The 24651-nt window shown below is 41.6% G+C and overlaps 1 protein-coding gene across 5 annotated transcripts in view; it reads left to right on the plus strand.

The window, feature by feature from the left end:
* Window positions 1-24651, plus strand: part of prkcq (protein kinase C, theta) — a 228246-nt gene that overhangs the window by 180842 nt on the left and 22753 nt on the right. For all 5 annotated transcript variants that reach the window (XM_072563006.1, XM_072563007.1, XM_072563010.1 and 2 more), the window contains 4 exons: window positions 28-182; window positions 4868-5041; window positions 15229-15320; window positions 19403-19465. In XM_072563006.1, coding sequence (XP_072419107.1) covers window positions 28-182; window positions 4868-5041; window positions 15229-15320; window positions 19403-19465 — 484 coding nt within the window. The remainder of the gene's footprint in view (window positions 1-27; window positions 183-4867; window positions 5042-15228; window positions 15321-19402; window positions 19466-24651) is intronic.

The raw sequence follows: 24651 nt of genomic DNA on the forward strand, positions 1-24651 counted from the left end.
CTGAGTGTTCCTCCTTCCGATCTCCAGAGGTGCAAGGAATCAGCTGGGAAACTCCAATTGAAGAGGAAGACTCATCGTCCGACTCTCCCACCTATGAGGAACCCCCCCGAATCGACCAGCGCAGGTTCACAGTTGACGACTTTGTCCTTCACAAAATGCTCGGAAAAGGGAGTTTTGGCAAGGTGAGCAAAGTGCAGCTCTGTCGTTGGCGCAGTGCTGGGGGAGGGGAATCCCCACCTCGAAGCAATCTCTCAGGTTGGCCTGAAAGGCACAAACATTCGAGAGAATCGGAACAAGATGAGTCCACATGGCTGCTCAGACATGCCATGCCAAAGTCCACCACTCCCACCCAACAAAGAAGGGAGTATGTGTCATGGTAATGTCACCAGATGGTAATCCAGAGCCCTGGAAATGTTCTGGAAATATGGGTTCAACTCCCACTTGGGCTGATTGGTGACATTTGAATTCAATAACAAAAATTTGGAATTGAATTCTAGTCTAATTTAACCATTGTCAATTATCACAAAAAAACCATCTGGTTCACTAATATCCTTTAGGGAAGGAAATCTGCCATCCTTATCTGGTCTGGCCTACATGTGACTCTAGGCCTCAGCTACATGGTTGACTCTTAACTATGCCCTAGGCAATTAGAGATGGGTAATATAAATGTTGGCCTAGCCAGTGACACCCACATCCCACAAGCGAGCAAAATATACTGCCTGATAATGTGGCAAGCAAAGCTGAATCTCACCAAGCCTCCTGAGACAGCACCTTCCAAACTGGTCATTTCCGCCATCTCAAAGGACAAGGGCAGCAGATACATGGGAACACCCTCCAAACTCCGCATTATCCTGATTTGGAAGTGTCTCAATGTTCTTCATTGTCACTGGGTCAAATTCCTGGAGCTCCCTCTCTAAAAGCAGAGTGGGGTGTACCTATAAACCAAAGAAACAGACAGTTGTTTGAGAAGGCAGCCCATTACCACCTTCCCCAGTACAATTAGGGCCAGACAGTCATTACTGCCCCAACCTCCAAGTGCCCATAACCCTTGTGTGAGCGTTTCAAAAACTCATAATGCACATTCCGGCTCCAGACCGTCTGTCTTATAAAATAATGAATGTGAAGAACAGGGTTAGAATTTTCATGGGGTTCTTTCAATTAATTGACATTCCAGGGAAACATTTGAGACAATCAGAAAATCAAGGTAAAAGTTTTCAGTTAAAATCCCATTGGAATCCTAGTGATTTAGCTTCAACAAAATACCTTCATGGTCACTCAAAATTTGAAGTAAATGTACTTGTGTGTTTCTGACAATTCCCCTGTTATTTTACTAAAGTCATTAACACACATTAAGTAACTGGAGTTCTGCTTTTGCTAAAACAGCAAACATGGGAAAAGATGTTTCACAGTGTCATGCCAAAGCAGACACACTGTGCAGACTGATTTGCCCTGAGCAGTATCACACTGCAGTGTATATTATTTTACACTTGAACATTGAGTAATTGTTATTTGTGAGCTGCCCTATGTAAATCCATGTGACTAGAAAATATTCTATGATATCTTGTTTCTTTAGGTTGGTATATTGATGTGAGTATTTTGCTCCTAATAACTTTACCCCTTTTAAGAATCTGAAACTCTTGTAATATTTGAACAGCATTTGGATATTCATTTGCATTGCCAAAGCCTGCAGAGCTATAGGCCAAGAACTGGAAGAAGGGATTAGTGTATACAGATCTTTGTTGATCAGTGCAGACACCATGGGCCAAATAGCCTCCTCCTGTGGAGCAAACATCTGTGTACCAAGATCGTGTCGAAAATATTGAATGCAGGAAAGCTTCCGTGATGTCCAGAAGTTAGTAAAACACCACCAAACAGTGAGACATCCTGAAGCTGTGGGGAGGTTTTGGTAATGTCATGGAAATATACAGCACAGAAATAGACCCTTCACTCCAACTCGTCCAAGCCAACCAGATATCCTAAATTCATCTAGTCCCATTTGCCAGCACTTGGCCATTATCCCTCTAAACCCTTCCTATTCATATAACCATCCTGATGCCTATTAAATGTTGTAATTGTACCAGCCTCCAACACTTCCTCTGGCAGCTCATTCCATACACCGCATCACCGTCTGTTTGAAATATTGCCCCTTAGGTCCGTTTTACCCTCTCACCCTGAAACTATGCCCTCTAGTTTTGGACTCCCCCCACCCCCGTAGTTCCAACAAACTCTTTTTTTTATTAACACATTAATGTACAGAATGCAAATCTTTACATTATGATATGGTTCCTCCATTCCTCCCTTCCCAGAGTCTACATGGCTCATGACTATTGATTTCAGAACTACAGGAGATAATGGTAAGACCATAAGGCATAGGAGTGTAAGGCTGTTTGGCCCATCGAGTCCACTCCACCATTTCATCATGGCTGATGGGCATTTCAAAACCACTTACCTGCACTCTCCACGTATCCCATAATTCCTTGCGAGATCAAGAATTTATCAATCTCTGCCTTGAAGACATTTAACATTCCACCCTCCACTGAGCTCCGTGGCAATGAATTCCACAGACCCACCACTCTCTGGCTGAAGAAATGTCTCCTCATTTCATCATAAATTGACCCCCTCTAATTCTAAGGCTGTGCCCACAGGACCTAGTATCCCCGCCTGACGGAAACAACTTCCCAGCATCCACCCCTTCCAAGCCATGCATTATCTTGTAAGTTTCTATTAGATCTCCCCTCAACCTCCTAAATGCTAATGAATGCAATCCTAGGATCCTCAGCTGTTCATTGTATGTTAGGCCAACCATTCCAGGGATCATCCATGTGAATCTCCACTGGACATGCTCCAGTGCCAGTATATCCTTCCAGAGGTTTGGGGCCCAAAATTGGGCACAGAATTCGAAATGGGGCCTAACTAGACCTTTATAAAGTGGCATATCGCTGCTTTTGCATTCCAACCCTCTTGAGATAAATGACGATATTACATTTGCTTTCTTAACCATGAACTCAACTGCAAGTCAACTTTTACAGAATCTTGGACTAGCATTCCCATATCCCTTTGTACTTTGGCTTTATGAATTTACTCACCGTTTAGAAAATACTCCATGCCTGTGTTCTTTTTTCCAAAGTGCAAGACCTCACATTTACTCATGTTGAATTTCATCAGCCATTTCTTGGACCACTCTCCTAAACTGTCTAAATCTTTCTGCAGCCTCCCCACCTCCTCAGAACTACCTGCCTGTCCGCCTAACTTCATATCATTAGCAAACTTCACCAGAATGTCCCCAGTCCCCTCATCCAGATCATTATAAAGTGAACAGCTGCAGGACACCACTTGTCACTAGCTGCCATTCCGAAAAAGAACCTTTTATCCCAACTCTCTGCCTTCTGTCAGACAGCCAATCCTCAATCCATGCCAACAACTCACCTCAAACACCATGGGCCCTCACCTTACTCAGCAGCCTCCCGTGAGGCCTTTTGGAAGTCTAAGTAGATAACATCCACTGGGTTTCCCTGGTCTAACCTACTTGTTACCTATTCAAAGAATTCTAACAGGTTTGTCAGGCACGACCTCCCCTTACTAAATCCATGCTGACTTGTTCTAATCCAACCCTGCACTTCCAAGAATTTAGAAATCTCATCCTTAATGATGGATTCTAGAATTTTACCTACAACTGAGGTTAGGCTCATCGGACTATAATTTTCCATCTTTTGTCTTGTGCTAATGTCCCAGTAATAGTAATCCAGAGGTTCAGGCTTAATTCTCTGGGGGCAACCCCACCCCCAGGAAAAACATTGTGCCCATTTACCCTATCCATGCCCCTCACGATTTTATAAACCCCTATAAGGTCACCCGTCAGCCTCTGATGCTCCAAGGCAAATAGTCCAGACGTTCAGCCTCTCCCTGTGTCTCAAAACCTCCAACTCTGGCAACAGCCTTGTAAATCTTTTCTGAATCCTTTGATCTTTTCTATAGCAGGGAGTCCAATATTGCGTTCAATTCTGGTCTAGTAATCCCATGACCCAAATCAATGTCCTGGGGAGAAAGGTTTGAGCCCCACCATGACAGATGGTGAAATCTGAACTGAGTAAAATCTGAAATTCAATGCTGGCCTAATGGTGCCTGTGCAACTCGTATTGATTTTTCCTAAAAATCAAACTGGTTTTTGGGAAGGAAATCTACCATCCTTACCTGGTCTGGTGTACATGTGACTGCAGAGCCCCAGCAATGTGGTTGACTCTTTACTGCCCCCTGGAATGGCCCAATAAGCCATTCAGTTCAGGGCGAGTCAGGGATGGACAACAAACACTGGCCTTGTCAATGAAGCCTATATTCCATGAAAGAGAAACGAAATGCTGGAACATCAATTTGAGATCCTTCATCAGAAGAATTATGGTGAGGAGTTAGGCAGACAATGTGGATACTTTTCCATTCTTCCAAATACTTTGCCTGATGTCTATTTCTTGCATTTTCTCCTTTTTATTCCAGTTGCCTGAACTTTCTTTGTAAAAGAAAACAAACGTTAGTGCTGCATCCCATTGCATTCATTTTCAGAAAGTTTCTACTTGGTGACAATCTGTGGATCAATGTGATAGACTGATACATAGGCCTTGGTTCAAACAATCCAGGACGATAGCGACAATTGGAAAACAATTCAAATTAATTTTATGAATCTTATCAGATCTGCTAAAGCAAGGGATGAGTAAAAGTAACTCCTGCAGTCCCAGGTCATAATGGGATGGCATTTTGTGGAAGTAAACATTCTTATTTATCATTTTTTCCAACTATCAGTTGTACTCCATGAATGGGGATGGACCGTTCCACCTTAGTAACAGCTTCTCTCCTTTTCCTATCTCCTCCTCTCCAGGTCTTCCTTGCAGAGCTAAAGGACAAGAATCAGTTCTTTGCCATTAAAGCGTTGAAGAAGGATGTGGTGCTGATGGACGATGATGTGGAATGCACTATGGTTGAGAAACGGGTACTCTCTCTTGCCTGGGAACATCCATTTCTCACTCACCTCTACTGTACGTTCCAAACCAAGGTAAGCTTTTTTTTAAAGTTTTCAATCCTTTCGTTTTTATTCATTTTTGCAAGTAATCTGCAATTATTGAACATGTTTCACCATGTTTGGTTAGCGCAGCTAGGCACGATATAACATATTGGTTCAGTCACTCACACTGTTTTGGAGTTCACCTCCTTTCATAGTGCCATGTTACAGATTCCCAACCAAGGCACATCCTTTTTCCTTCCTGATAGAGAGGATGGTTAACCAAGCTTCATCTCTCCCTGGCACACTTCCTTAGGTGTTAGGATAGCTTTTGGTTTCAGCTGCCTCTGTGGATTGCACTGACACCATCAGTATAATCCTACACTTAGTCATCCTATGCAGTGATTCCACTGCTATGAAGTCTGTATACCTGGGCTCTGCCCTGCACTGTAGGCACTGTCTCTCAGGTTGGACTGCCCAACCCTGAGCCTGCTATATCTCTGCCTTATTGGAGAGTGACTATTGTCTCACTCTCAGAAGTTTGAAAGAGAAAGTGAGGACTGCAGATGCTGGAGAGTCAGAGTTGAAAAGTCTGGGCTGAAGGAGGGCATATGCCTGATTCTCCTGTTCCTCAGATGCTGCCTGACCTGCCATGCTTTTTCCAGCACCACACTTTTTGACTCTCAGAAGTTCCAAACAACTCTTTTTTTTTAAACTAACACACTAATGTACAGAATGCAAACTTTTACATTGTGATCTCTTCATATGGTTCCTCCATCCCTCTCTTCTCAGCATCTACATGGCATGTGATTCTTGATTTCAGAACTACAGGGGATGGTGGTATAGTGATAATGCCACAGTAATAGTAATGTAGATGTTCAGGCTTAATTCTCTGGGGGGAAGGGCTCAATCTCACTATGGTTAGATGGTGGAATTTAAGTTCAATTAATAAAATTTTGAATTCAATGCTAATCTCAGTTTACTTGAATGGTGACTATTGCTCATCATAAAAACACATCTGGTTCACTAATGTCCTTCAGGCCTACATATGACTTCAAACCTGCAGCAATGTGGTTGTCTCTTAACAATCCCATGAAATCCAGGGCAGCACAGTAGCTCAGTGGTTATCATTACTGCCTCACAGCACCAGGGACCCAGGTTTGATTCCAGCCTCGGGCAACTGCCTATGTGGAGTTTGTATATTCTCCCCGTATCTGCGTGGGTTTCCTCCAGGTGCTCTGTATTCCTCCCGCAACCCAAAGATGTGCAGGTTAGGAGAATTGGCCATGCTACATTGCCCATAGTGTTCAGGGATGTATTGGTTAGGTGCATTAGTCAGGGGTACATGTAAAGTAATAGGGTAGGGGAACAGGTCTGGGTGGATTATTTTTCGGAGGGTTAGTGTCGATTTGTTGGGATAAATAGCTTGTTCCACGCTGTAAGGATTCTATAAAAGGCTCAGCAAACCTTCAGTTCAAGGGCAATTAGGGATAGGCAGCAAATCCTGACCTTGCCAGCTATACCTGAATCCTGTGAAAGAAGAAGGTGATCACATCAGTAACCAATGCATTTCCATAATACTACCTGCTCACGTTGTCTGGCTGAAATTGGTGATAAAGTCCCTGATTCAGAAGCAATGAAAACAAGTAAATGACAAAAGAAATTATTGATTATACTTGTGCTGTGCTAATAAGTCAAGTGATTAATTTACAGGTAGCTTCAGTGAGAATGATGATGGTTTAACATCATTAACCATGGAGCGCATCCCTTACAGTGTTTTATTTCCAACCCATTATAACATCCTTGTGTACAGGAATAAATGATTGTGTTTAATTGGATGTGTTCATACCTCCTGTGTATTGGGGAGTTAAACATGATGGCCAAATCACATACTGAGTTCTTCCAACCAGTTGCACATTATAAACTGTGAACTTGAAAATGGTCTTTAAATTACAAATTAATCTCATGCTGATTTGGATAGAATGGTTTTGTGTGTGATTAATTAAAAAGAAATGTGTGTCATGAAGAAACAAAGTCAACTAACTTTCCTGGCAAACATTGTGAATAGTGGTTATGGACATCACTACTAAACTAGATAGATAGATAGATTCCCTACAGCGTGGAAACAAGCCCTTCAGCCCAACAAGTCCACACCGACCCTCCGAAGAGAAACCCACCCCACTATATTTACCCCTGACTAATCCACCTAACACTACAGGCAATTCAGCATGGCCAATTCACCTAACCTGCACATCTTTGGACTGTGGGAGGAAACCGGAGCACCCAAAGGAAACCCACACCAACACAGGGAGAATGTGGAAACTCCACACAGACAGTTGCCCAAGGCTGGAATTGAACCATTTGTCCCTGGCATTGTGAGGCGGCAGTGCTAGCCACTGAGCCACCATGCTGTCCATCCAAATTAGGTTAGAGTGGTGCTGGAAAAGCACAGCAGGTCAGGCAGTATCCAAGGAGCTGGTCTTTCACAATCTGTGTATCAGGAAGAATGGTCTTGAGTTTATTTTCTCTATCCATTAAGGATTATATATCTCAATTGGTTTTATCTCAAGCATTTAATCTTGAAGCCAAGTAGTCCTGTTTTATTTAAATATGTGTAAGAGGAATCCCAATTGTCACAAATCTCTCAAAGGGGTCACTGGTTTACTTTGTACATAATGCCATTCCTTGGCGTTATTGTCAACTCTGATGGTGTCATTCAAAAGTCCATGTTCAGTGCCCTTGAGTTAATATTATATAATATCAGAAGATGAGATTTTTAACCAGAGAAGATAAGATTTTTAACCAGAGTCTAGATTAGAGTGGTGCTGGAAAAGCACAGCTGGTCAGGCAACATCTAAGGAACAGGAAAATTGATGTTTTGGGCAAAAGCCCTTCATCAGGATTGAAATTCATTCCTGATGAAGGGCTTTCACCCAAAATGTTGATTTTCCTGCTCCTCAGATGCTGCCTGATCAGCTGTGCTTTTCCAGCACCACTCTGATCTAGACTCTGGTTTCCAGCATCTGCAGTCCTCACTTTTGCCCTAACCAGACAATATAAACACTGACCTAATACATGTTACTTATCCTTGAATCCTTATCCTGCCCTTAATCAAACATCCGGCAATGTTCTTATCCCTGATATATATCAAAACCTGGATAGAGTGGACATGCAGAAGATGATTCCACTCGTAGGAGAGACTAGGACACCAGGGCACAGCCTCGGAGTGAAGGGACATTCTTTAGAACTGAGAAGGGGAAGAGAGCAGAGAGTGGTGACTCTGTGGAACTCATTGCTACAGAGCGCTGTTGAGGCCAGATCATTGGGTATCTAAGACAGAGATAGGTTCTTCATTGATAAAGAGATCAAGGGTGACATGGAGAAGGCAGGGAATGGGGTTGAGAAACATCAGCCGTGATCAAATTGTGAGCAAACTTGATGGGCCGAATGGCCTAATACTGCTCCGATTGTATATAGGTCTATGGTCTTACACCCAATTCAGTGTGACCAAGTGAGCTGGGGTGTGAAATGGGATGTAGACAGGGTTCAGAGCAAGTTGTTTTCTTTAACCTTTGATGGAATGTCTCTTGCTGGGCCTGCATTTGTTGGACATCCCTAATTGCCCTTGAATTGAGTGACTTGCTCAGCCATTGCAGAGGGCAGTTAGGAGTCATCCACATTGTTATGGTCTGGAGTCACATATGGGCCAGACTGGGCACAGACAGCATTATTGATCTGGATGGATATTTGTATCAATCATTGATGGCTGTTATGGCTACCACTTTTGAGATTGGTTTTCGATTCCAGACTATTCTAGTCTCTGAATTTCAATTTCACTAGTTGTCATGTCCCCAGGAAACAATAGCTATCTACAGCCCTACTGACAGTAATCTTACAGCCCTATGTATAAAACTCAGTTTTGATTGCTTCCAGAAAGCTGTATATTGAGGTTAAACTATCATGCGAAGCAACTCAGTGGTTAGCACTGCAGCCTCACAGTACCAGGGTCCCAGGTTCAATACCAGCCTTGGCTGACTGTCTGTGTGGAGTTTGCACATTCTCCCCATGTCTGCATGGGTTTGCTCCGGATGTGCAGGTCAGGTGAATTGGCCATGCTAAATTGCCCATAGTGTTAGGTGCATTAGTCAGAGGGAAATGGTTCTGGGTGGGTTACTCTTCGGAAAGTTGGGTTGGGCTGAAGGGCCAATTTCCACACTGTAGGGAATCTAATCTAAACTCACGTAGCCAATTTTGAATTGTGGCTCAAATCCAATTTTAGCCCCATTGAGTCTAATATAGAGCAATGTTGTGTCTTTGGTTAACTGTGTGGTGAATGTAAAATGTGGGAATGCTCAATAGAGACAGGATTGATGGTAAAATCTGAGGGAGTCCCTATTTTCCCAGCCCCTCACAGCCATTGGGCTGGGATATCTGTCTTCTTTGCCAGTCACAGCACACACCCAAGAAAGCAGAAGAACGCGATATATCTTAGAATGGCAAAGGGTAATAGCATCAGTATTAAGTTGTGTCTTACCATTAGTAATCAAACACTGGAGTTTGGATAATGGCTTTTCTCGTTCTTTGATATCTTTCACACGTATAAACAATTATTCAGCAATACAGCCCCTCCCTCAAGCTCAAACCCTCCAATCCTGACAACATCCTTGTAAATCTTGTCTGAACCCTTTCAAGATTCACAACATCATTCCTATAGCAGGGACAGCAGAAGAGGTAGCAGATTAAGCTCCGGGCATTACATTTCAAGTTGAGTGCCCCACGCTATCTGATACTTAAGTTAGAGAAAAATAAGCCTGTAAGTCTATCAGATCTTGGAGATCCTGCCTCAGGTCACTCTTGAGAGCTGCCAAACTGCTTATCTGTCTCTGATTATTCTTTGCTCAAGTAGAAGTAGCCAAAATAAGTCAAGGGACAGAGCAATCCTCTGGTCATTATACTTACAGCCTGAGAGATCTTTTAGTTCTATATGATCTAACACAAAAGCCATATCTGTGGCTTTGGTTATTCCAAAGTTCCAGAATGTGTAACTAACTATACAAGTTAGATTCCTGAATAATTCCCATCCTCATATACAAAGTATTCAATAAAATAGTACGCTGTGGCAACTTCATAATGATAAACCTCTACTCATACATTCATAGAGTCATACAGCACTCATCCATGCCGACCATGTTCCCAAAGTAAACGAGTCCCACTTGCCTGCATTTGGCCCATATCCCTCCAAACCTTTCCTATTCATGTACTTATCCAACTGTCTTTTAAATATTGTAACAATACCCACATCCACTACTTCCTCTGGCAGTTCATTCCACACACAAACCACTCTCTGTGTAAAAAAAAAAGTTGCACCTCATGTCCTTTTTAAATCTTTCTCCCCTCACCTTAAAAATATGTCCCTGATTTTGAACTCCCCCACCCTAGGAAAAAGGCCCTTGCTATTCAAGTTATCAACACCCCTCATGATCTTTGTAAACTTCTATAAGGTCATCCCTCAACCTGCTGCCCTCCAGTGAGATAAGTCCCAGCCTATAGAACCATTTTGTAACAGAATAACGCTGTTTACTTGAATAAATATTATTAAAAAGCTGAATAATACAAAACCTTTAGTTAGTCAAAGTGCAGCGGTGACTGAAGCAGGGTTACTTACTCTCTCACACCAATGGTTTCTATGAGCTATTTCTAAATAACCAGATCAGAGATGTTATGACACACTCCTCTGCAGTAGTTGCCACTTGAACACAGGTCTCCTAGCTCAGAGGCTAGGATGCTACCATTGTGCCACAAGAAGCCTTAAAGATTTCAATGTAACTTTCCAGTCTCTTCTCAAATCTGTCTGTTCAGAGTCTCTACTACACAACCTTGAAGCAGGTGGGACTTGACCTTGGCTTCCTGGTTCAGAGGTAGGGACACTACCACTGCACAACAAGACCCCCTAAGGCACTATTTTTATACTATGTTCATCCATATTAAAGCTGCTTTAGCAAAGAATACTCCCTTATAGCTTCGGTAATCTTTGTCTGCGAATACATTTTCTGTCTTCGGAGACTAAATTACTTACTGCTAAACACAAATCCAGTAAAAGATTTTGTTTTGCTGCCTGGAAGCACCATGTATTATTCATTAGTTTTATATATTGCACCTTATTTATGAGAGAATCAAAGCTTTATACCAGTACAGCAGCCTGGACAGAGCATCTCCAAGCATGGAACAGTGTAACATTTTGCACCAACTCAGTTATCAAAAGGAATGACAGGAAACTTCTAGCTTTAGTGAATGAATTTCTAAAAGAAATGTGGTGAAGTGTGGCATAAAAGAGTACTGCACAGAATAAGAGCTGATATTCTTATCAATGTGGAGAGGGGATTTGTTAGCTAAGAGAGAAAAATCTTAACTCATCCACATTGGCAGGAATAAGGGAAAAGGAGAATTTGTTTTGACAAGAGAGACACTTTGGAACTCTGCGATACACCATTCAGTGAATAACAAAACGTCAGGATACTGGTTCAGCAAGTGACTGGGAATTCAAATTAAATGTTGCCCTTCGTTGCAAAGGGAAGGGAGAGAAAAGTCAGGAAGCATTGTTAAAGCTGAACAGTACCTGAGTGAGACTGCATCTCAGATTTGGTCTTCTTCCTTAAGGACGTTGAGAGAGAAGGTTCACTCACTGATTCCTGGGATGAGGACAGTTTCTAAAGAGGAAGCGTTGAGCAGATTGAACCCATTGTACTCACTGGAGGAATGAGAGATTACCTCATGGAAATACACAAAATTTTGAGGGGACTTGACAGCTTAGATGTTGAGAGGATATTTCCTCTCATGGGGAAATCTATAACTAAGGACACTCTTTAAAAATGAGAGGAATTCTCTTTCTCTGATGGTGGTCAGACTTTGGAATGACCTTCCACTGAGAGTATCAGAGTAAAATAACTCCACAAAGGCCGGTATCCCATCACCAAGTCACCCCTTTATTTACCCGTGGAGAATCCTTGACACTGATCCAGCTTCCGGAGTGAACAGGATTTCTGACACTGTTTATATACCAGATAATCAGCCCCAATCAGGGAAATCCTATTCTATAAAGTCCACCGAGCTGACCTGGTATCACTACATGGAGCCTGGGTTTTCTTTTTGAATTCATTCATTCACAGGATGTGGGTGTCACTGGCAAGGCCAGCATTTATTGCCACTAGAGAAGGTTGGGGTGGTGAGCTGTGTCTTGAACTGCTGCAGTCCCATATACTGTCGGCAAGCCCACAATGCCTTTAGGAAGGCTCTAGAGTTTTTTTTTATTAAATTCAACTTTCAACATCAACCATGAAAGGATTTGAACCCAGGTCCCCAGAACATTAGCTGGGTCTCTAGATTATTCGTCCATCAACAATACCACCTGGCCAACACCTCCCAATTGTTTGCTGTGGGCTGGGCCACCTGAGATTCCCAAAAGATTCACCGTGCATACCGCGAAAGTTCTGCACACGCTCATTTTGTGACATGCCCTGCAGTAAAAAACATGGCAACACCCAAATAATCACAATCAATAAGAGCAAACAGGATGGAATGATGTCACTGGCAGTACTGGCAGGAGCTCTGTGCATGTGCAGGTGGTGCTGTTTACTGCTAGTGTTTGTGGGTGTCATCAGACATTCACTTTCATATCTGTGACATTGAGATTAACAGAGGATTGTGGGGGTCGGGTGTTGCTCAGGCAAGAATGTAGAGTTGAGGCTAAAGTCAGATCGGCCATGATTTTATTGAATGGTAGTGATTGAGGGGCTGAATGGCCTACCTCTGCACTGGTGATGATCTCAGGAATGGGCTTTGGCGGCATTTGATTGTCTATATTCTAACCACCATCCAGAACGTGTGGAGAGCTATCTTGCTGACAATGGGGTGGCTTGCTAGGCCATTTCAGAGGAAAATCCCATTGCTATGGGCTAGGTGCAGACAGAATAAGGATGGCAACCTTCTTTCTATAAATGGCGACAGTGAATGGGAATTTTAACTCTAACTGGTAGTCTCAAATTCACTGATACCACCTTTTAACTCCGGAGTTTTAAACTACCACTTCAAGATTTGAATGCCAGTAATCCAACCCTGTGGTTACCAGTCCACTAATAAAACTATGATGTTTTTCTTAAAAACCTCCTCCTCTGCTTTTGGTTGCACTTCAGTCCCACGGTCCTGATCTTCGGGCACCCGGTACGGAGGAGGGAGGGCAGGTCTGAAGACCTCCTCGTGGGTCTGCTCCTGGGCCTGGCCAAACTGGTCCTCAACAGGTCCAGGCAGCGGGCCGTGGAGGGGTCGTTAGGGCCGACTGCCTGCCCCTCTTCCGGGGTTACATTAGAGCCCGGGTGTCCTTGGAGAAGGAGCACGCGGTCTCCACCAACACCCTGGAGTTGTTCAGGGAGAGGTGGGCGCTACAGGGAGTGGAGTGCATTATTTCCCCCTCCAACTCTATTTTGATTTAATTCCTGCCCTCCCCTTCACTGTTTGATCACACAGCATTGCCCTTTGATGTGAAGGGCAGTGCTTGTCACTGGCCACTCGGGTGTTTCCTTTCTTCCTGGTGGTGGAAATTTGAATAAAGATTCGCACACCTTGTGTCTTTCACTGTGTCTCACACCTATACACGCATAACATGGGTGCTGGGGAAAAATAAGCACTACCGCAGTTAGGCGGTAGTGTGGGGGTAGAAAAAAAAAGAATAGCAATGTCAGACATCTCCTTTAAAAAAAACTATGATGCTACCACAGTCAGTAACTCCGTAGCGATACAAGAACAGTGATGTAGGATGGTGCACAATATAGGGGTTCGTAATAGAGTCATGGAGAGTTTAGAACGTGGAAAGAGATCCTGCTGCCCATTGTGTCTGCACTGGTTAGCAAATATCCATCTATTCTCAACACATTTTCCAGCACTCCATCCATAGCCTATGGAGTTTCAAGTGTTCATCTAACTATTTCTTCAATATCTTGAGGGACCCTGCCTCTACCATTGTTTAACACAGTCAATTCCAGATACTCACTCTCTGGGTGAAAAAAAAGTTTCCTCAAATCCCGTCTAAATCTCCTGTGCCGTGCTTTCAAACTGTTCCCCTTGATTACTGACCCCTCTATTACGGGAAAGAAATTAATCCTCATCTATGTCCCTTATAGTTAAAAATCACACAACATCAGGTTATAGTCCAAAGGTTTATTTGAAAAGACAAGCTTTCAGAGCTCAACTCCTTCGTCAGGTAGACTAGTTAATTTCCTGGTGAATCTCCTGTGCACCCTCACATCGTTACTTTGGTGTGGCAGCCACAGTACCTGACTACAGCTCCACAATAATCTCAAGCAAACACAGAAATAGCTGGAGAAACTCAGCAAGTCTGGCAGCATCTGAGGAGAGGGAAATAGTTAATGTTTTGAGTCTGATATGACTTTTCTTCATTAGATTAGATTACTTACAGTGTGGAAACAGGCCCTTTGGCCCAACAAGTCCTCTGAAGAGCAACCCACCCAGACCCATTCACCTCACACTCCGGGCAATTTAGCACGGTCAATTCACCTGACCTGCACATTTTTGGACAGTGGGGGGAAACCAGAGCACCCGGAGGAAACCCGCACAAGCACGGGGAGAATGTGCAACCTCCACACAGACAGTTGCCAAAGGCAGGAATTGAACCCAGGTCTCTGGCACTGTAAGGCAGCAGTGCTAGCCATTGTGCCACTGTATCACCCATGAACTCGAGTTGCTTTCCTTCCAAAGGACAGAAATCCCCATTCCCTGAAGGGGATTAATGAACCAGATGGGTTTTACCCCCAATAGTCAGCAATGGCTTTATCATCATCATTAAACGCTTAGTTCCAGATTTTTTTTAATTGAATTCAAATTCCACCATCCACATAATGGGATTTGAACTCCAGCCCCAGAATGATACCTGAGCCTCTCAGTTCACAGTCTTCTAGCAATAATACCAGAGGTCCTCACCTCCACTAGGTGAGAGTTTATACTACACTTGAACTGATTCTAGTCAATATACAACTGATTCAGCATGGCAGATCTGACCAACTCTCATTGTTAGAATAGGATTTGATATTGAGCTTGTTCAAATCCAAGTTGACTTCCATTTTATGACAGAGTAATCTTCCTGTTCAATTTTGTGGCAGTTTTTTTATCTGGTTTCCTGATGTTTGTCTGTGGAACTATACACTGATCTTCCCTATTTCTGCTTGGTACAGGAGAACCTGTTCTTTGTCATGGAATACCTGAATGGCGGTGACCTAATGTTTCACATTCAGAATTGCCAAAAGTTTGATGCACCAAGGGCAACGTAAGTGGACTTTTTTCTACAGAAGCTTTATTTAATTGTCTAGGTAACAATTTGGCAGCATTCACCACTCCTAGAGTGTATAACATTACTGTAACATTACAGTGGAAAATAGTAGAAAAGAAAAGTAACACCAAATATGGTCTGTACCTTAGTGTGCATCTTCAAAACTTTCTAAAGTTGAAAGATGTTCCATCCAACAAAGACATTTCTTCTCTGATGCCCAGAAGGTGATAAGGACTGGGTAAAATTCTTTATATCAAAATTTCTTTGTGCTGTTGTGAATAGATCAGAAGAGTTGTAAATATGATTTAATGCTCTTTGGATCTTTTTAGCCTTTCATAAGAATCATGACAGAGTTTTCTTTAGTTGCTGTTCATTCTGTGCTCCAGGCACTGGATTTGACCTGTTGAATTTCAAACCAATTTCTCTCCATCATTATCAATAATAAGAAAATCAACCCATCTCTGCCTCTTGGAAACGTGAAATATTTCTGTTTATAAATTATCCTTAATGGAAAAATGTTCCTTCTGGGAGTACATTTAAGGAGACTTGAGAAAGTCAGAGTAAACATCGCTTTCTCACCACTATGACCTAGATTCAAAAGTTCTTTTAATCCTGTATAGGAAAGAGTTGAGAAGCTCATTGTACAATGCAGTGTGGTCAAGACTGAAACATATGATGCATTTAGACAATTTCAATTCATATAGAACATTACAAATTTTGCATTTAATGACAATCTCTAACAGAGAGTGCGTGTCATGATTTGGAGGTGCCTGTGTTGGACTGGGGTGTACAAAGCTAAAAATCACACAGCATCAGGTTATAGTCCAACGGGTTTAAGTGGAAGCACTAGCTTTCGGAGCACTGCTCCTTCAGGTGGTTGTGGAGGACACAATTGTAAGACACAGAATTTATAGCAAAAGTTTATAGTGTGATGTAACTGAAATTATACATTGAAAATACCTTGATTGTTTGTTGAGTCTTTCAGCTGTTCCAAAACCATGATAGTTTCACTTCTTTCTTATATAAATCACAAAACTTTTTTTTTAAAAGTTACATTCTCAGGTTAACTGTAACAATTGGTGTTAGCCAGACAATATGTTGTGGGAGTGTGTGTGGGATGTCTGGAACGATGCTTTATTGATCTGCATAGAGGTGCTGTCCTGACTAATGTTTGGGAGACTTTGTGGGGACTGCATAGAGGGAGATATTCTGAAGGAGGGTCACTGAATTTGAAACGTTAACTGCTGTGTCTCCACAGACCTGCTGAATTTCTCCAACAATGTCTGTCTTTGTTAGAGAGAGCTATGCTCCTTGTCAAATTACATCTAATCAATACAGATTAGGATCAGCTTTCAGAATTAGATTTTTTAAAACTTTAACCTATTTTCCTAATCAACTTGTTCAGGGATGTTATGACACACCCTCTGGAGCAGGTGGGACTTGAATTTGGATCTCTAAGTCCAGGGATAGGGTCACTACCTCCACACCACAAGAAGGGTCCCCTAGATATCCTTCTGTTTCCTAATGTTAAATAATGTTAAATAGCTTCTGCCTTAAATCTACAATCAAATCAATAAATTGCAAATATCAATAAAAACTGAGATCACAGCTCTTATTTAGATTTGTCTTTTTGCTGCAGCTTTTTGTTAATAGATTGATTGAAGGTGCTTCATGAATGGTTTGCTAAAAAGGCAGGTCTAAAGCATGGAAAAGGACTGGACAGATGGAAAGTTCTGCAGATGAGCCAACATAGACATGGCTGAATGCCATCCTGTAATTACCTGATGAGGGCACAGGATGATTATTTGGATATAAATAGTCTGTAAGAGTGTGAGTGAGAAGCAGGAGGTTGGTACAAGACTCATTTGAAGGGCCAGCATGGACTCAATGGGCTGAATGGCCTCCCTCTGCAGCATGACAGTTCTGCGATGAAGGTACACAGTAGGTCAGCCTGCATTTGGACCATTGTCATGCTCCCTTTCAATTTGACTCCTCCTTTCTCCATAGTCTACATCCAGCCTCACATCAGTGTCTCATGCCCAGTTTCGTAAATTCCTGAAAAAGTATGAATTTGCTGTAGGGAATCAGGAATTTCCGAGTTCCAAGTCTCCCATGTTCATTGTTGATTCAGTTTGCATTAAAAGCACACTCTACAATATTCACCTGTTTAACAAATTTCTGTGATATTCCTCTAGAAAATGTAATAATATATAGTTCAGACTTTCTTTGGTACTTGGGAACAAATGTACTCCATAGCACTCCCCACTATGGGGGCAAAATTAGAACTTTTAAAGTTTGATAAGTAGCCACTTGCTCTGTAGGTCTGACCACCTGAGAAATGTATTTGCAGCTGTTAGACACTGCGGTGTATATGTGCTTTTAATTTCATCGGTCCTCACTATAATCGTGGGCTTCCCATATGACCCATAGCTCAGTTCCTTTAATAGTTGTTAAACAAAGACAAGCTGGTATAGTGAGAAAAAAAAAGCCTCTGAACACTGTGTGACGGGAGAGGAATGAAATTAACCCGTTGTGAGCCATATAAGGGGCATGGATAGGATAAATAGACAAGGTCTTTTCCTTGCAGTGTGGGAGTCCAGAACTAGAGGTCTTAGGTTGAGGATGAGAGAGCAAAAATATAAAAAGGACCTAAGGGGCAACTTTTTCACACAGAGGGTGATGCGTATGTGGAATGAGCTGCCAGAAGAAGTGATAGAGGCTGGTATAACTGCAACATTTAAAAAGCATCTGGCTGGGTATATGAATAGGAAGGGTTTGGAGGGATATGGGCCGGGTGCTGGCAGGTGGACTAGAATGGGTTGGGATATCTGGTCAGCATGGACGGGTTGGACCGAATGGTCTGTTTTCATGCTGTACATCTCTATGACTCTATATACAAAGCTTTTTAATTGATAAAAATAAGTATCCCATTTAATTTCCTTTACTGAAGCTCAATAACTAAATGTAACTGAATATCTTCAAGTCCCTTTTTACAACCAGGATCATACTTGGTTTTAGTCCTTGCTTTTCTAAATATAACTTTGCATTGTGGTATCTCTCTCGCTTTGTAACTCTCTTGCCTCTGGCACCAAAGGTTGAATCTCTGTCCAGCACTCGAGCGCAAAATTGGAGGCTGACACAGCAGTGCAGAACTGAGGCAGTGCTGCACTGTCAGAAATGCTGCCTTGCAAATGAGATGTTAAACTGAGGGCCCATTCTGCCGTGTTTTCCTGAGGTGCATTTCTTTAGCGCCTTTCATAGCTTTAGGAACCTTCCTGAACCCTTCTTACAACTCGGACAGAACTTTTCAAGGGCAGTCACTTGATATCATGCAGCATTAATGCAGGAGCCAAATTGTATACAAAGCGTTCCAAAACACACAACCCATGTTGGCGATTTAATTCATTTTTTGGCAATGATTGAGGGACAGATACTAATCAGGTCTCTAATCTTTCTTTGGAATTGTGCCAGGGGATTTTTGCATTTGAGGAGGGTCTCAGCTTAATGTTTCATCCAAAGGAATCACTCCCAACTGTGCAGCACTCCCGTTGTACTGCAAAGTACATAGATTTTGTGGTTAGGTCCCCACCATGGGAACCCACAGACTTGCAACACAGAAACAAGCATGATACCAATTAAACCAGGGTGAACATTGTGACAGAGGTCTCCAGTGCTTGAAGGAAGAACACAACTTCAGAAAAACAGTACAGTCACAAAGCAAGCTAAACTCCATTAAAAAAGGGGCGAGCACAAGGGATAACAGCAAGTTTGAGATGAGGTGATCGCAGAACAATATGCACTTATCTGAACCAGACTCAAAATATTAACTGAAGAAGGGCTTATGCCCGAAACGTCGATTCTCCTGCTCCTCGGATGCTGCCTGACCTGCTGAGCTTTTCCAGCACCACACTTTTCAATTCAAAATATTAACTGTGTTTTTCTCACCACAGATGCTGCCAGACTTGCTGAGTTTCTCTGGTCTACTTCATTTTTCTTTCAGATTGCCAACATCCGCAGTATTTTGCTTTTATTAGTCACTTTTTTTGGTTACTCATAAACTTTCTCATGTTCCATTTCAGGTTTTATGCTGCAGAAATCATTTGTGGTCTCCAGTTTCTTCACGCCAAGGGCATTATTTACAGGTATGTGAGGCACAAAGATGCTGCCGGAGATCCTCTTGTTTTGATTTATAGATTAAATATGTTGATTGAAAATGTCTTCAACTGACCCAAATTGAGCGACCTGCATTTGTGGGCAAACATTACTTCCCTTTGTCCGTGAAGGTTTAATCCCCTTTTAAAGAAACTGATTAACTTTAATACACACAAATAACCGAACAGAGTAGGGCCAGACCAGTTGGCCCCTTGAGCCTCTATGACATTCAGTAAAATCATGGCTAACCTGATTAAACCACATTCCCATCTGACCCCAATAACCTTTCAACCCCCTGGTTTGACACTAATCTGTTAGCTTCGTTATTAAGAATATTCAAAGACTCCACTTCCACCACTATTTGAGGAAGTGTTTGACCCTCTGTGAGAAAGATGTTCTTCCTTTCTGTCTTGGTATTTGTACCTAAGATGGTGCCATTAAAGGCAGCCATTGTAAAAACTTTTCACTGTACTTTTGTACTGGTGTGCAAGTGACAATTAGGATATTCAATTCAATATCCAATTAAATGGACAAACCCATATTTTTACATCATGTTCAAATAGAACCTGTCATACAAGTACATGAACAGGAAAGATGTTAATTTCGCAAACCATCATTGCTGGGCTTGAGCAGCAGCTGCAGTAAATATAGGAAGGAATTGGTGTTGAGTGTTCTTGCTACAATGCCCCTTTTCATTGCATTTAAGAAAAGAATTGTGTAAAACACATGACAGGTTCACTGTTGTAGAACATTGTAAAAACGGAAGTAAATTATTTTCATCAACCTGTCCAGAAATGCTCGGACACACCTCTGGTGTAGGTGAGTCTTGAACTCAAGCCCCCGGCTCACTGCATCAGATAGAAATTCACCACTCAACAAAGTCATTTGACCTCACCCCACCTTCCCCCACTATGTCTACAATCTCTAAACCTTATTTATTCGTACCTAAAAATCTATCGATCTGTATTGAATGTAACTAAATTGCTGAGAATATGAATCCCATGACCACACAAAGTAGGTGAACTTTGCTTAATTGAATTCAGAATTTCCAAGTGACCCACTATAATATCCTTAGTAATAAGGTCAAAAGTCACTTGACATCAGGTTATAGTCCAACAGGTTTATCTGAAATCACAAGCTCTCAGACCGACATCATTGCTTCCTTAGCAATAGATTCCTGTCCTTGCATTTTCCATCTGATAGATTACAAGCTTACAGGCCTATAGTTTCTGGTTTTCTGTCTCCCTTCTATATTGAAAGGTGAAGTTACAATTGCTATCTGTCAATCTGATGGAACCTTTCCAAAGTCAAGGAAGGTTTGGTAAATTAAAGCCAATGCATCTACTACTTCCTCAGCTCCATCTTTCAAGACCACTTGGATGAAGTCAACTCTTGGTTATTTGTCAGCTTTTAGTGCCCTCTTGTTAATTATGGTAATATTTTAAGTTCCTCTCTTTCATCACTTGTTCCACAAGTATTTCTGGGGTGTTATTTATGTAGTCCACACTAAAGACAGATATGAAAAGGCAATTCAATTCATCTACCATTTCCTTATTGACCATTATTAATTTACCTGACTTACTTCCCAGAGGAACAATGCTCACCTCAGTTACACAATTTTTAAAATTGTTTTAGAAACTCTTACTGTCTATTTTTATATTTCTAGCTAGCTTTCTTTCATGCCATAATTTCTCTCTCGTTATCTTTCTATCATTTCTTGCTAGTTTTTAAATTCTTTCCAAAATTTTGAGTCAGCATTATTATTCATAGAATTGAATTTTTTTTCTTTCAAGTTTGATTCTTTCTTTAACTTTTTAGCTTGATGATATGCTCATTTTCTTTTCCGATCTTCGTCGCAGGATAGTGCTTTTGCTGAACATTATGAAATTGTTTTGAAGCATTATGTTACTGTATTTCTACTGATCAGCCCCTTAAACTGTTTACACAGTTCACTTAAGCCAGTTCTGTTTTTATACCATTGCAAATACCTTTATTCAAGCTTAAACACTTGTCTGAGACCCATGCTTGTCCTCCTCAAACAGAAAAAAAAATTCAATTATGTTATGGTCACCAATACCTAGAGGTTTCTTTAGTCTGAGATCATTAGTTAATCTTTTTTTATTGCCTATTAACAGGTCTAGAATAATGTAATTCTGATTGATCCTAGAATGCGCTGTTCTAAGAATTTGTTCCAAACACACTTTGTGAATGCACCTTCCAGGTTACCTTTGCTGATCCAATTCATCCAGTTTGTATGTAAATTTGAAACCACCCACAATATTTGCAGTGTTTAATTTGGAAGCCCACATTATTTCTTCATGTATTCCACATAGTACCATATCATTACTGTCAGGAGAACTGTATACTATTCTCACAGTTGGCTTCTTCCTTTGTTGTTTCTTATCTTTGCCCAAACTGATTTTCCATCTTGATTTTAAAACTAAATCATCTCTCGCCAATGTAGCAATGTCATCCTTAGTTAACAGAGCAAATACCATCACCCTTTCCTAGTTAATTGTCCCTTTGAAATATCAAGCAATGAAGTGTATTCAAATCTCAGCATTGGTCAAATTGTAATCACATTTTGTAATAGCTGTCCCATCATATATATTTATTTCCATTTAAGCCAACATTAGTCTATTTTGTTATTAATGCTATGGGCATTTGGAGACAGTGACCCTACTTTTGTCATTTTAGTTTATTTGTTTGCTAACCCTGGCCTTAGTTGCTGTTGTACTCTTAGTGCCCTCTGTCCATTCCTGTCATACTCAGATTACCATTCACTTTATTGTTATCCCATTCTTTTGCATTTCCCTTTTCCTTTCATTTACCACATCTTCCCTCACATTATCCTTCTTCCCTGCTATTCCCTTTAAAGCCCTCTTTAGTTATAGGACTAATCACAACAGTGGTCCCAGCTCAGGTCAGGTGAAAACCATCCCAATGTCACAGCTCCCACATTCCCAGTACTGGTGCCAGTGTCCCCAAATCGAAAGCCATTGCTTCCACATCAGTAAACGAGTCACACATCCAACTCCGTAATCTTATTTACCCGATACCCATTTGTTTGTACTAATTCAGACCTTAACTCCAGCTTCCTGCCTGCCCCCTTTAACCTTTCCCTTTCACAGTTTCACTTACAGTCTTTTTACATCTCTTTTTATTATTTCTCTGCTATTAACAGCCCCTTTTGTGTTTTGCACTCTGCCTCTATACCATCTACCCTTTTGCTCCTTCTCTTCCAATGGTAATAAGAAGAACCTATTTTACATCACCTTTCAATTGTGAAGGTGAGTCATATCAAACTCAAGACATTAACGTTGTTTCCCTCCTCAAAGATGCTGCCAAACCTGCTGAGATTCTCCAGCATTCCCTGTGATTGACCCTTAACCCTTGACCTCTTTGTAGATAGAAGATCAGCCTAACTCAAATTGACCCAGAAATATAAAGGGTGGGTCAGTGTTTCAGAAACCTGACATGACCCTTGCCCCTCACTGGCCCAGTATCCCTGTTTGAAGATTCCTGTGTTACACAGCACCTACTGTTCTGACTTGAGATGCTTAGGTTTATTTTTAAATCCAAGAGAATCACATGCTGTCCATTGATAATACTGATCTGAATCTGAGTCAGTGTGTCCTGAAGCAAAGTTTTATGGATTGCTTTCCATTACTATCCTCCTTTGTAATCTGACCCAGACATCTGTACGCTATTGCATTCTGTTACATGCAATAACCATGGTCTTATTGCCAGGAGAGTTTCTGTCCTGTCCAGTTTTGTCAAACAATTCTTGTTGAGCAAGCTGAAAAGCAAAAGACCAAGATGTAATTTTTTTTGTGGTGGTGGTATATTTGGTAGGATGTAGTATATTGGTGTTCAGAGTACAGCTCTTTCAACATTACTACTGCATGGCATAGCTCATCATGCCCTCTGAGCATTAAATTAATTAAATTAAGACTTGGATAAATGTTTCATTGGCAATGTAATTGGTGATTGTAAGGATCAATATACAGTATGGAATAATCAAATGCTGATGGCAGACAGTTATTCGTAAACAGAGACAGTGGTGTAGTGGAAATAACTCTTTACTAAAACCCATAATGCTCTGGGATGTGGGTTCAAATCCCACTAAGACAGCTTGTAAAATTTCAATGCAATCCGTGAATATGAAACTATAAGGCTATTCTAATGGTGACTGTGAAACCATTGCTGAAAATGTGTTGCTGGAAAAGCGCAGCAGGTCAGGCAGCATCCAAGGAACAGGAGAATTGACATTTCGGGCATCAGCCCTTCTTCAGGAATAAGGGCTGATGCCCGAAACGTCGATTCTCCTGTTCCTTGGATGCTGCCTGACTTGCTGCGCTTTTCCAGCAACACATTTTCAGTTCTGATCTCCAGCATCTGCAGTCCTCACTTTCTCCACTGTGAAACCATTGTCTGGTTTATTAATGTCCTTCAAAGAAAGAAATCTGCCATCCTTACCAGGTCCAGCTGACATGTTGCTCCAGACCCACAGTAATGTGGTTGACACTTGACCCTCTGAAATGGCCTATTTGGGATGGACAACAGCAGCCACACATTATAAAAGAATTAAGGAGGACAGTAAAGGGCTTAAGAGGAGGGTGTAGTGGATAACAGTAGAAGCAGGTTAATTATCTTGAGGATAGATATTTTATTGACTTACCAATCGGTGCAGCTATCTCTCAGGAGATAAAATAACAAGATTTAAAAGGCATCTGAATGGATACACAAATAGCAAGGGTTTAAAGGGATATGGGCCAAAATGCTTGTAAATGGGACTAGATTAATTTAGGATGTCTGGTCGGCATGGACGAGTTGGGCTAAAGAGTCTGTTTCTGTGCTGTACAACTCAATGACTCTATGAGATTGGGAGATGGTCCATGACAGTTTGTACTGAGACTGATGTAGAAGCCTATTTGATGGGCAGAATGGTTCATACAGGGTAAACCGTTTGCCTGCTAGTCTGGCTCTGAACCTGATGTACCAGAAACACAAATTGGGAAATCTTGAGGGCTTTACTAATTTGCAATTCTAATAGACAAGGGAACACAGATTTATTACTCTGTCATGTATTTATAAGTCAATGATAAAGGTAAGAGTGAACAAGGATTTTCCATAATGCTTGATATGGATTATAAGTTAGGAAAAAAAGGAAAGA

This window comes from Chiloscyllium punctatum, chromosome 44 (assembly GCF_047496795.1).
Source record: "Chiloscyllium punctatum isolate Juve2018m chromosome 44, sChiPun1.3, whole genome shotgun sequence".
Taxonomy (NCBI): Eukaryota; Metazoa; Chordata; class Chondrichthyes; order Orectolobiformes; family Hemiscylliidae; genus Chiloscyllium; species Chiloscyllium punctatum.